General features: G+C 44.8%; 1 protein-coding gene across 1 annotated transcript in view; it reads left to right on the top strand.

The window, feature by feature from the left end:
* The first annotated feature begins 13,322 nt into the window (after positions 1-13,322).
* Positions 13,323-13,895, top strand: part of SIRT1 (sirtuin 1) — a 39,779-nt gene continuing 39,206 nt past the window's right edge. Inside the window, exon 1 of the mRNA XM_075533907.1 lies at positions 13,323-13,795. Coding sequence (XP_075390022.1) covers positions 13,381-13,795 — 415 coding nt within the window. The 5' untranslated portion in view covers positions 13,323-13,380. The remainder of the gene's footprint in view (positions 13,796-13,895) is intronic.

The following is a 13,895-nucleotide window of genomic DNA, read 5'->3' as shown; positions in this document are numbered from 1 at the left end:
TTACTTAAACCCAAGCCCAAGAAAGGAGACCCAACAGAGTGCACAAGTTATAGGATAATATCATTGATATCACATGCAAACAATTTTTACTAAAGACGGTACAAAAACAGTTCCACAGTACAGTGGCAGCAGCTGCCAGAGGTTCAGGCCACATTCAGAAGAGGATGTGGAATGAGGGATATGACTCTGATGTCAGATGGATCTTGGCTAACAGTGGAGAATATCAGAAAGATGCTTACTTGTGTTTCATTGGTCATACCAAGACATTCGACTGTGTAGACCGTGGCAAACTATGGCTAGCCTGGTGAAGAACAGGAATTACAGGACATCCTGTGTGCTTATGAGGAACTTGTGCATGGATCAAGAGGTAGTTGTACAAAAAGAACAAAGGAATATTGCATGGTCTAAAATCAGCGAACGTGTGAAACTTGAAGCACTTGCTAGTGAAGATCAAGGAATGCAGTCTTCGGTGTGCACTACAACTCAATGTAAAGAAAACAAAGATCTTCACAACTGGACCAGTGGTGAAAGGCTGGCTTGTATTTATTTATTTCCAACTATTTATTTATTTTTTGTGTTGCATATAATGCACATATCATACAATTCAGTAGTTCAGTCAGACACATCAAGAAAAGTTGTACAATCTTCACTACAATCCATTCGCTTCACTATACTAAGCACTTCACTAAAATGTTTTAGAACATTTTCTTCATTCTTGTACTCACCATTATTAGCTCTCCATTTCCCCCGAGCGTCCCCTCCCATGTCCCCAAGGATCCATTAAACCAATTACTGCCTCTACAGATTCAACCAACACTGGATTTAAAATACAGGAAAATATTAAAACAAAAGCTAACAATAACAAAATAAAATAGAAAAAACACAATTGAAAAAAAGAAAGCAGAACATATTAAAAACTAGAACAAATTTAAATGCATCATAAGGGAAATCAAATGATAGAGTGCTAAATTTTAACCTAACTGCATCTGCAACAATCCTCTTCCAATGCATTCTGCATGATAGCAAGGCCATATACATCCCTGGTCCAGGTCACAGGGGATTGGCCAGGGGCTTAATCCATGTGTATTTCCCCTTCACTTAAAAATAAAACAAAATGGAAACAGCTTTAAAGTGGTTCAAAAGTAGGTCAAATGCTATATTACATTTTAACCTAACTATATCTGCCATAATTGACTTTACAATCCTCTCTGTCTGATAACGGGGCTGTTCAGATCCCTCAACTATGATCAGAGGGGATTTGTCAGTGACTTAAACCCTGTGTGGACCCTGAAAATAGATTTGGGGCTCCCACTGCCATCCACATCTTTCTGCAAACAAGGTATTCACAATTTAAGGTCTGATACCATTCCATCCTTTAGCTGTGGATTATACTGCTAACAATCCTTGGATCACGTAGGCTGGTATGCTTCTTCCACGTGGCCTTAGTTGATGCCTCACTTAGATGGTTGCTTGTTTGAAAACAAGCCTTTAAGACTGAGCACTACCTAGTTGCTTCACGACACTTTGCTGTAGCATCCATATGTTCCATGATCTCTTCATGAAGGCAAGCATCAAGCACAGTCACTCCATAAGAACTAATTGTTCTAACATTAGGGCTAGAATTCAGTGGAAGCCCAAAATTAATTCTGGCATGTTTGATTCATCTATGTCTCTGCTTCACCATACAGAGACCACTGTCGTTTTACGTTAGAGAACATTATCAGTCATATGCCTGGGCATCACTTTCACCGCAAAGATGGCCTTTTAAACAAGCTCACAATCAATGAGATATCTATCCTTCATTCATCTATCCATGGAGACTCTACTTTACAATGTACACAAAAATTAAGTTCAAGTGAATTATAGATCTGAAAAAGGAAACCTGGTGGAACTATGGGTTAGAGATTGGGCTGCTAACTGTAAGGTGCTAGGTTCAAACCCACTAGCCACTCTTCAGGAGAGAGAAAAATGAAGCTGCTTGTTCCTGTAAAGATTTGCCATCTCAGAAACCCATAGGGTTGTTATCCATCTGAATCTACTTGATAGCAGTGGATTTGTAGAGAACTAAAAAGAAGCCCCTGTTGATGTACTGGGTTAAATGTTGGGATGCGAATGGAAAGGCTGGCCCTTCAACCCCCCTACCTGTGCTGTGGAAAAAAGATGAGACAACCCTATAGAGTAGCTTTCCTCTGTTCTACAGGTTCACTAACAGAAAGAACAGCATCTGGGGTCTTAAAGGCTTTGTTCTCATACAAATAGCCAAGTAAGAGAGGGGTCAACTAAGTCCACATGGAAGAAGCACACTAGCCTGTGTGATCCAAGGATTAGAAAATAAAATAATCCAAAACCAAAGGAGGGAATGGTATCAGAGTTTAAATTGTGAACACCTGGTTTGCAGAAGGTTATGGATGACCGTAGAAGTCCAAATTCCATTTTTAGGTTCCACACCTGGATTAAACCACTGGGGAATCCCCTCTGATCACACTTGAGGAATGTGAATAGCGCCATTGTCAGACAGAGAGGATTGTAAAGTCAGTTAAGACAGACATAAACTCAACTCCAAATACACTGCCATCGATCAATGCTGACTCACAGCGACCCTATAGGACAGGGTAGAACTGCCTCTGTGAGTTCCCAAGACTGTAACTTAACAGAAATAGAAATCCCTATCTTTCTCTCATGGAGCCACTAGTGGTTTTGAACTGCAGAGCTGATGGCCACAGCTCAATGCTTAACCACTGCCACAAGGGCATCTGCAGGGCATGGTTAGATCAAAATGTAGTATCATCTACCTTTTACTCATTATCAAGGTTTTTAATGTTAAATGTCCTATCCAGTTCTTTAAAATGGATAGGAATAATCTTCCTTTTTACTCATTTTTAAAGCTGTTTAAGTTTCTTTATAAAGTGAAGGTAAATTGAATGAAGGGGGAAGTGCAGAGTAGAGACCCAAAGCCCATTTGTCGGCCAATGGAGATCCCCTCATAGAGGGGTTTAGGAGAGGAGATGGGTTAATTAGGGTGCGAGGTAGTACCGATGAAGAACACAGCTTTCCCCCAGATCCTAGATGCTTCCTCCCCCCAACTACCATGATCCGAATTCTACCTTGCAGGGCTAGATAGGGCAGAGATTGTACACTGGTACATTTGAGGGCTGGAGGCACAGGGAATCCAGGGTGGATGATACCTTCAGGACCATGGATGTGAGGGGCGATGCTGGGAGAGTGGAGGGTGAGTGGGTTGGAAAGGGGGAACTGATTACAAGGATTCATGTGTGACCTCCTCCCTGGGAGAGGGACGGCAGAGAAGGGGTGGAAGGGAGACTCCGGATAGGGCAAGATATGACAAAATAACGATGTATAAGTTACCAAGGGCACATGAGGGAGGGGGGAAAGGGGAGGGAGGGGGAAAAAAAAGAGGACCTGATGCAAAGGGCTTAAGTGGAGAGCAAATGCTTTGAGAATGATTGGGGAAGGAAATGTATGGATGTGCTTTATACAATTGATGTATGTATATGTATGGATTGTGATAAGAGTTGTATGAGTCCCTAATAAAAAGGTAAAAAAAGAAAAGAGGAGAAAAAAAGAAAATGGTTAGGGCAAATAATGTACAGATGTGCTTTATACAATTGATGTATGTATATGTATGGACTGTGATAAGAGTTGTATGAGCCCCTAATAAATTGTTTTAAAAAAGTGAAGGTAAATACACATGAATTAAGGCCCTGGCGAATCCCATCTGACCATGGACCGGATTTGTGAACAGCCTTGCTATCATGCAGAATGCACTGGAAAGTAGATTGTTGAAGATGTTAAAATTCAGCACCCCATCATTTGATCTCCCTTACCATCCATTTAAATTTGTTCTTGTTTTTAATACTTTTTTGGTTTTTAATAATTTATGCTTTCTTTGCAGTTCAGTTTTTAATGTTTTACTTTGCTATTGCTGTTAGTTTTTGTTTCGGTGTTTTCTGTATATGAAATCCAGCGTAGGGAAATGTACGCACAGTAACTGAATGAGTGGCTCTGTGAGTGTTTCTAATGGCAGGGAGATGATGGGAAATGGAGAACTACTAAAGGTGAGCACAGGGTGAAGAAAATGTCCTAAAACTGATTGTGGTGAAGAGGGTATGCCTCTTCTTGATGGGACTGAACTATTTAACTGTATGATATGCGCATTATATAACAATAAAACTTAGAAAGCACAGACAGGAAAAAGTTATAATAAAGGATTGATCAATTAGTCTACATTAAAATTAAGATCTCTTCTGGAAGGCTAGCATTATTCTGTCAATTTGTGGTACTGTGGTGGCGTGTGTGTTGCTGTGATACTGGAATCATGTCACTGGTATCTTCAAATACCAGCTCAAACACTCAGCTCACTGCCATTAGGGTGATGCTGACTCATAGTGACCTACACGACAGGGTAGAACTGCCCTGTTGCTCTTTATGACACTAGAAAGCACCGTCTTTCTCCCATGTTGAAGACTATTCCTATCAATTCAAATAGAATTTTTGAATTGACTTATAGTTTTACAATTACATTTTATTGCATTGTGCTGGTATACTGTAATATGTTTAACCAGTTACTCATTAATGGACAATTGCTGTGTGAGTATTTCTAATTTTTTTACTACATAAATACTGCTGCAGTGAATATTCTTTAATATATGTCATTTTACTCATCTACAAGTACTTCTTCTGTAAGACATCTTCCTATCATTGTTGATGTTGTGTGTGGTACTGTGGTGGCTGTGTGTTGCTGGGCCTTCTTTCACTGCTATTTTCAAGTAACAGCTGAAAAACTCAGCTCACTGCCATTAAGTCAACGCAGACCCCTAGTGACCCTATAGGACAGGGTAGAACTGCACCTATGCGTTTCCAAGACTGTAACTCTTTATGGGAGTGGACTCTGTTTCTTTCCCTCAGAGCAGCTGGTGGCTTTGAACTGCTGACCTAGCAGTTAGCAGCCTAGCATGTAACCACTATGCCACCAGGGCTCTCAAATGCCAGTAGGGCCACCCAAACGGAACAGGTTTCAGTAGAAAGTCCAGATCAAGAACAGACGTAGAGTCCATAATTACAGTATCTCACATAAGGAATTATGGCTAGAAATACCATACTAATGGACCACAGCTCACCTACTAACCAGCTACACAAGAAAGGCGTCAAAGCTGTCAGGCTTTTTAAAATAAGTTCATAGAAAAAGAGCAGCCAATTGAGCCAGAAAGGAGCCCTCCTGGTTTAGTGGTTGATGTGCTGGGCTGCCAGTTTGAAGCCACCAGCCACACCATGGGGGGATATGAGGCTTTCAACTCCTGTAAAGAGCTTTAGTTTGGAAAACCCACAGGGCCTCCTACTTTGTCCTACAGGGTGTCAGTCAGAATTGACTTGATGGCAGTGAAGTTTTGTTTTGTGAGCCAGAATAGTACTGTTGGCCCTTTGAACATCCACCCCCCCTCCAATGAGAGATTCTATTTCTGACGTCAAATTGCTACTGAAGGTAGCTTAGGGGTGTGAGAGTTAGAAAGTGTGCACACACCTTCAGGGCGACTGCCAGAAGTCACATACACCTATTTCTACGCCGTTAAATCAGGCGCCCCAAATCATGTGCCATCAATTTTAGGGACTCTTTTACCTAAATTGTGCTGGAGACAAAGTAACAAATTCCCAACTTCATGTTGAATCTCATTGTTCATTCAGGAAGTATTTTCCTCTATGGAAATTTTCATTTAGATCTGTATTCTTTAAAAAAAACATTTTATTAGGGGCTCATACAACTCTTATCACAATCCATACATACATCAATTGTATAAAGTACATCTGTATATTCTTTGCCCTCATCATTTTCAAAGCATTTGCTTTTCACTTAAGCCCTTTGCATCAAGTCCTCTTTTTCCCCTCCCTCCCCTCTTCCCCCTCACTCATGAGCCCTTGAGAATTTATAAATTATTATTTTGTTGAGATTTGTATTCTAATATATCATTCCACAAATACATGTGCCCATGTGCTAGTCCGGGTAGACTAAAGAAACAAATTCATAGAGAAACTGATATGTGTATAAGAAAGAGCTTTATATACAAGAGCAATTGAATATTGAGAAAATATCCCAGGCTGGTCCATAAGTCCACATTAGCCTATATGTCCGATACCAATCTATAAATTCCTCTTCAGATTCACGCAACATATGCAATGATGCTGGATGCAGGAAGATGACAGGTCAGTGGGCGGAAAGCCTTGTGGATCCCATGGTAGTATAAGCATCTCAGCAATGGCAGGGGTTTCTGCATGACTCCACTAGCTCAGGGCACTAGCGTAAATCACCAGGTTAAGAATTTAAAGATTACAACCTAGAAAACTCAATGTGAGTGGTTCTTCTTTTTTAGTGTGCGTGTGGCAGTTCTTATTCTGAGATGGCATCGACTTGATGATGCCCAACAATATTCTAGACAGAGACATAGGAAGAAATATAATAAATATGTAGCAGATATATATCTTAAGAAATGTCGAGATATGACGCCCCTCACTGACCCATAGTCCTACAGGGGACAACATTGGAGACACAGTGAAGGATTTGCACCCGATCTCATCCCGCCACACCGAGGCAAAACACTAAGGGGGTGCAACAGAACAGCAAGGGAATGGAGCAGTGAGGTCCCCAAGGAATGCTGATGGTGGACTTTGGGGCCAGGGCATGGTGCCCCAACAGACTGAACTGGAAAACACTCCTAAAAGCCAACAAACAATCCTTGAACTAACTACAAGCTTTTCTTTCTTGTTGTGTTTTGTTTTGTCATTGGTTTGTTGTTGTTTTGTTGTATATTGTTACTTGGTTTTGCTCTGTCTTGTTTTTGCGCATGTTATTATCTCCATATGTCTGTCTAAATAAGATAGGCTGGATGAACAATCTGGAGGAGAAAACAACGGGGTTGACAGTTCCAGGGGAACATGGGAGAAGGGAAGGGGGCAAAGGAAGTGGTTTTAACAAACCCAGGGACAAGGGAACAACAAGTGATCCAAATTGCTGGTGAGGAGGGTGTGGGAGGTCTAGTACGGTATGATCAAGGGTAATGTAACCAAGAAGAATTGCTGAAACGCTCAGTGGGGACTAAGCAGGATAGTGAGACAGGAGAAAAGTCAAAGGGAAATAGAGGAAAGAGCTGGGAGGAAAAGGGAATTTATAGAGGTCTAGATAAAGACATGTACATATGCAAATATATTTATGTCTGAGCATGGGGAAATAGATCTATGTGCATATATTTATAGGTTTAGTATTAAGGTAGCAGATGGACATTGGGCCTCCACTCAAGTACTCCCTCAATGCAAGAATACTTTCTTCTATTAAATTGGCATTCTATGATGCTCACCTTCCTGACACAACCGCTGAAGACAAAATGGGTGAATAAACAAAAGTGGTGAAGAAAGCTGATGGTGCCTGGCTATCAAAATATATAGCATCTGGGGTCTTAAAGGCTTGAAGGTAAACAAGCAGCCATCTAGCTCAGAAGCAACAAAACCCACATGGAAGAAGCACACCGGCCTGTGTTATCACGAGGTGCAGAAGGGATCAGTTATCAGGCATCAAAGAAACAAAAATCATGTCATTGTGTGCTCACCTCCCTGATACGATCACTGAAGACAAATGGGTGCCTAAGGAAATGTGGCAAAGAAAGCAGATGGTGCCCGGCTATCAAAAGATATCGCGTCTGGGGTCTTAAAGGTAAACAAGCAACCATCTAGCTCAGAAGCAACAAAGCCCCCATGGAAAAAGCACACCAGCCTGTGTGATCAGGAGGTGTCGAAGGGATCAGGTATCAGGCATCATCAGAACAAAAAATTCACCATAGTGAATGAGGGGGGGAGTGCAGAGTAGAGACCCAAAGCCCATTTGTAGGCTACTGGAGCTCCCCTGGCAGACGGGTCTTGTGGAGGAGACGAGCCAGTCAGGGTGCAGTGTAGCAACAATGAAAAATACAACTTTCCTTTAGTTCCAAAATGCCTAAATGCTCCACCCCCACCCCCACTATCATGATCCGAATTCTACCTTGCAAGTCTGGCTAGACCAGAGGATGTACACTGGTACAGATAGGAACACAGGGAATCCAGGGTGGATGATCCCTTCAGGACCAGTGGTGTGAGTGGTGCTACTGGGAGCGTAGATGGAGAGTGGGTTGGAAAGTGGGAACCGATTACAAGGATCTACATGTGACCTCCTCTCCGGAGGATGGAACAGAAAAGTGGGTGAAGGGACACGTCAGACAGGGCAAGACATGACAAAATAATAATTTATAAATTATCAAGGGTCCGAGAGGGATGGGGGAGTGGGGAAAGAGGGGAAAAATGAGCTGATGCCAGGGGCTTAAGTGGAGAGCAAATGTTTTGAGAATGATGAGGGCAATGAATGTACAAATGTGCTTTACACACACACACACACACACAATAAATGTCTCCAGAATGGGTTTTTATATATGTATAAATAAATAAATAAGCTCACCCCACCATGCCCCAGTCCCTTTATACACTATGTTGTATACACTCAGCTATCAAAGATTCCAGTTTGCTTGGATCCAAAATCCACAATCATGGAACCAGTAGTTAAGAGATCAAAAGATATGTTACACTGGTTAAAACTGCTGCACAAGATCTCTCTAAAGTAAGGAAAATCGAGGATGTTACTTTGAGGACTAAGGTGCATCTGAACGAAGCCATGGTATTTTCAATTGCTTCACGTGCATATTGATAATCACACCAGTCTGCACGATCACGAGGTACCGAAGGGATCAATTATCAGGCATCAAAGAACAAAAAATCATATCATTGTGTGCTCACCTCCACGATAGGATCGCTGAAGACATATGGGTGCATAAGCAAATGTGGTGAAGAAAGCTGATGGTGCCCGGCTATCAAAAGATATAGCATCTGGGGTCTTAAAGGCTTGAAGGTAAACAAGCAATCATCTAGCTCAGAAGCAACAAAGTCCACATGAGAGAAGCACACAGCCTGTGCAATCACAAGGTGTCGAAGGGATCAGGTATCAGGCATCATCAGAATAAAAAGTCATATCATTGTGAATGAGGGCGAGTGCAGAGTGGAGACCCAAAGCCCATCTGTAGGCAATTGGACATCCCCTTATGGAAGGGTCACTGCGGAAGAAAAGAGTCAGTCAGGGTGCAGTGTAGCAATAATGAAACTTACAACTTTCCTCTAGTTTCTAAATGTTTCCTCCACCCCTCCTCCCCACCATCATAATCCCAATTCTACCTTACAAATCTGGGTAGATCAGAGGATGTACACTGGTACAGACAGGAACTGGAAACACAGGGAATCCAGGGCAGATGATCCCTTCAGGACCAATGGTGAGAGTGGTGATACTGGAGGGTGGAGGGAGGGTGGGGTGGAAAGAGGGAACCGATTACAAGGATCTACATAAAACCTCCTCCCTGTGGGGACGGACAACAGAAAAGTGGGTGAAGGGAGATGTCAGAGTGTCAGATATGATCAAAAAATTTATAAATTATCAAGGATTCATGAGGGAGGAGAGAGTGGAGAGGGAGGGGGAAAAATGAGGAGCTGATGCCAGAGGCTTAAGTGGAGAATGTTTGAAAATGATCAGGGCAATGAATGTACAAATGTGCTTTACATAATTGATGTAAGTATGTATTGTGATAACAGTTGTATGAGCCCCTATAAAATTATTAAAAAAATAAAATCTTTTAAAAAGGAAGTTGCATATTGAGTAATGAAGACCAAAAAAAATTGATGTATTTCCACTATGATGTTCAGTATGAATATTGAAAGTATTATGGACTTTTCCAGATGAAATATACATAAATCAAACTGATTACATTTGTGGGAAGAGCTGCTTAATATGAGCAGCTAATACCAAACCAGGGGCTGGCTGTGGAACGGACCATCAATTGCTCATATGTCAGTTCAAGATGAAGCTGAAGAAAAGTCAAACAAATTCATGAGCCAAAATACATACTTTGAGCCTAGCCCCACTGAATTTCGAGAATACCTCAAGTACGGATTTGCTACATTGACCACTGGTGACAACAGGCCGGACGAGCTGTAGGAGGTCATCAAGAACATCACACACGAAGGAAGCAAAAGGCCAGAAAAATGTAGCAAAGAAGGGAAAGATCAGTGTGGACGGTCGGGAGACCTACAAAGTGGCTCTTAATCAATTGTGAAGATGACGCCGGAAACGGCAGTGCTTCTTTCTGCTGTGCATAGGGTTGCTACGGGTTGGAATCGAGTCAATGGCACCTAAGAACAGGCAGTAGGTTCCCTAGCAAACATCGACTCTGATTTATAGAGTTGAGGTAAAATGAAATTAGTTAAATGTAAACTGAGGGAAACATAATCACTGACTTTCATCAAGTCAATTCTGATTCATAGACCGAGTTGAACTGTCCCTGTGGGTTTCCAGGACTGTACATGTTTATGGAAGCAGAAAGCCTCATCTTTCTCTCATGGAGTGGCTGGTGGATTGAAACTGCTAACCTTTAGGTTGGCAGCTCACTGAGTAAGCCACTATGTCACCTGGGCTTTTTAACTCTGCAAAACAGGTATGACTCTTGTAGTCACCTGGCTTAACATGAAGAACCCCATCCTCTTTCAAACTGCCGTTGACTCCTGCTGGCAGTTAGTGCCACCCCTCCCACCCCCACCCCTCGTCTTCTTCCCTCTTTCGGCTCTCCCAACAAAACCTTAACTGTTTCAAGAAGTCTCCAAACCCTGCCTGTCCAGTTAGCAAGAAATGTACACTATCTTGTAACACCTTGAATTAGCACCTGCAACTGTGCTGTACCCTCCATCCCTACAATTTCGCTACCCTGCCAACTTGATAAGAATGTAATGGCTAGAATATCCCTTGAGTCATAAACTATATTTTGAACTATAAAAGTTTGGAATTCTTTGTTCTGGATTGAGTTTTCCAGACGCTATCCTACTCTCTGTGCAGCTGTTTAATAAAGCCTTTAATTATTAATATAGTGGCGTGGTTGATCTCACCCATATACAACTATCTTACAGATAAGGAATTTGGGTAAAAAGCCCACATAAATTACTCTATCAAAGCAAGAAGAACCCTGCGGTAGATACATAATCTCATGTCAACTTGCAAAGGGGTGGAGTCTAGCCTGTCAATCAGGTCATAGCCAATAATACCTGTGTGTGGGTATGGCCTTCTCCTGAGGATTCTGGGAATTCCTACCTTCCATCCTGGAGGTGGGACACATACTTTCTCTGCTTCCTCTTCCTGCTGACAAGACACAGAAAGCTATGCTAGAGCCTTGGAATTGGAGGGCCCATGTGGAGACCCATGACAGTGCTGAGAGGCTTCCACAGCCACTGGATCCACAAAACTTTCCACCCGCTGGCCCGTCATCTTCCTGCATTCGGCGTCATTGCATGTGTTGCATGAGTCTGAAGAGGAATTTATAGATTGGTATCAGACATATGGGCTAATATTCGGACTTAATGGACTTGATCTGGAGTGGGCTGTTTTCTTTTTTTTTTTTTCAAATTAAGAAATTTATTGCACTTCCACAGACAGTCTGGTCATTCACAGACTGAAGATGGATGCTCCACTGGACAGCGAAGAAGAGAACATCCTTGTTCAGGAGAAGTAGAAACTCATCACTGGCTGAATGACCATCGGGAAACCATAGGATATCTAAAACAGGGATATCACATAACTGGGATGACATGATTGGTTAGGGGTGGGCTGTTTTCTTAATATAGAATTGCTCTTGTATATAAAGCTCTTTCTTACACACATATCAGTGTCTATGAATTTATTTATCTAGTCTACCCAGCCTAACATAAACCCTCATTTCTAACTCATACCCAGGTGTGGATAAAGCAGGGTTGGCAAATTGCTGCTTGGGAGCCCTATGTGGCTCTTTCAGTATGTACACGTGGCTCTGAAGTAAAATTGAAAAAAATTAAAGGATATTATTCAGATAATGATAATTTCATTTGCTTGTAAAATATATATCTATGGCTCTCAAATAATTTTTGAATTGTTTTGAGGTACAGGATTGGCTCTGCTGTCTCCAAAGTGTGTTTACCCCTGAGCAAAGTCCTATGCATTTGTGTCTTGCAACATACGGCTGCTTTTGCCCAATATCATCATTCTGCACCCGTGAAAACGGAGACCCGGAGGAAGGAATTGACATGTATTTGTGGCCAAACTGGGGCCAGAAAGTAGATCAGCGGCTTTTCATCCTATTCAGGTCAAATGTTGTTATGTATGCCTATATTAAATTCTCAAATCTCAGGTCAGTTACTAGTACATATGTTTTTATAGTGCTTTCAATACTGCTAAGAAAAACAAATGACAAGCAAAACTCAGCCCACTGCCATGGAGTCGACTTAAACTCTGTCCTGCAAGAGTTGTACTGGGAAACTCTGGTGTTGTGACTTTTAAACGCACGGTTTTTGTAACGTCCACCAAGTGACTGGGTAGGAGCATGCAAACAAGGTGTTTGATGCTCTATAAAAGCAGAGGTTGGCGAGTCTACCCTCCCCCGTCCCCAAGCTGGTCTCCAACTTTAGCTGCAAGGGACCTTCCACCTACTTTGAAAATGTCAAGCCTCCTTTCTAAGTAGAAAGTAGTCTAAAGATTGGGACGCTAACCTTTGCACTATTGTCATTGCTAATTCTAAAGTTCTAAATGAGTATCTCCACGTCTTCCATATCTTGGTACGATTACCTTGCAACCAACTAAATGGAGTTGATGCACAACAAACGTGCACATTTCTTCATTCGTGTTAACATTAAATTACCGGGGCAAATGTCTTTCCGGCGGGGCACACGCCTTCGGGGACTGGGCAACCCCTCCGAGTGCTGCCGAGGGGGGTGGGAAGCGGAACCCGAGACGCTGTCCGCGGGGTGCTGGGTGGGAGGACCCGCGTCGCTCCTCAGGAAGCAAGGGTTCCACAGCGCTGTCAGAAACGAAGTTCTAACCCTTCGCCAGCCCGACACGCGGAGGCGGCCGAGGTGAGCTCCGCGGCGAGGGTGGGAGAGCGCCCGGGAGCGAGCCGGAGGCCCGCGCTCGGGGGCGGGGCGGCGAGCGCGAAGTTGAAAGGCGGGTTGGGCTGCGCGACGCGCCAGCCCCGAGGGGCGGGGCCGCTGGCGGCCGGCGCTGCGAGTGCTCCGGACCCACGGCGCGCCGGGAACGCCGCCCCCGCCCCGCCCCGCCCGCCACGTGACCCGTCCTGTTGCGGGCCGGCCCGCGTGGGGGGCGGGGCGGCGAGGGGCGGGTCACGTGACGGGGTTTAAATCTCCCGCAGCCCGAGCCGCGGGGGCGCCAGTGCCGCGCGTCGAGCGGGAGCAGAGGAGGCGAGGGAGGAGGGCCAGAGAGGCAGTTGGAAGATGGCGGACGAGGCGGCGCTCGCCCTTCAGCCCGGCGGCTCCCCCTCGGCGGCGGCGGCCGAGAGGGAGGCCGCGTCGCCGCCCGCCGGAGAGCCGCTCCGCAAGAGGCCGCGGAGAGATGGCCCTGGCCTCGGACGGAGCCCGAGCGAGCCCGGCGGGGCCGCCTCCGAGCGTGAGGGGCCGGCGGCGGCCGGCGGCTGCCCGGCGGCGCAGCTGTGGCGGGAGGCGGCGGCCGCGGCGGGCGCGGAGCTGGAGGCCCAGGCGGGCGCCCTGGCGGCCGTCGCGACCGGGGGAGAAGACAATGGGCTGGGCCTGCAGGGCCTATCCCGGGAGCCGCCGCCGGCCGACGACTTCGAAGACGACGACGACGGGGAGGAGGAGGAAGAGGCAGCGGCAGCGGCGATTGGGTACCGAGGTGTGCAGGGCGCGGGCGGCCGGGACTGCACATCTCCCGCCCGCCCGCCCTCCCTCCGGGCGCGGTGTCGGGGGTCCCGGGGGCCGGGCCGGGGAGGGGG

The sequence above is a fragment of the Tenrec ecaudatus genome, chromosome 16 (assembly GCF_050624435.1).
Source record: "Tenrec ecaudatus isolate mTenEca1 chromosome 16, mTenEca1.hap1, whole genome shotgun sequence".
Lineage (NCBI taxonomy): Eukaryota > Metazoa > Chordata > Mammalia > Afrosoricida > Tenrecidae > Tenrec > Tenrec ecaudatus.
The sequence above is the reverse complement of the archived record's forward strand: the minus strand, read 5'-3'. Positions and strand labels throughout refer to the sequence as shown.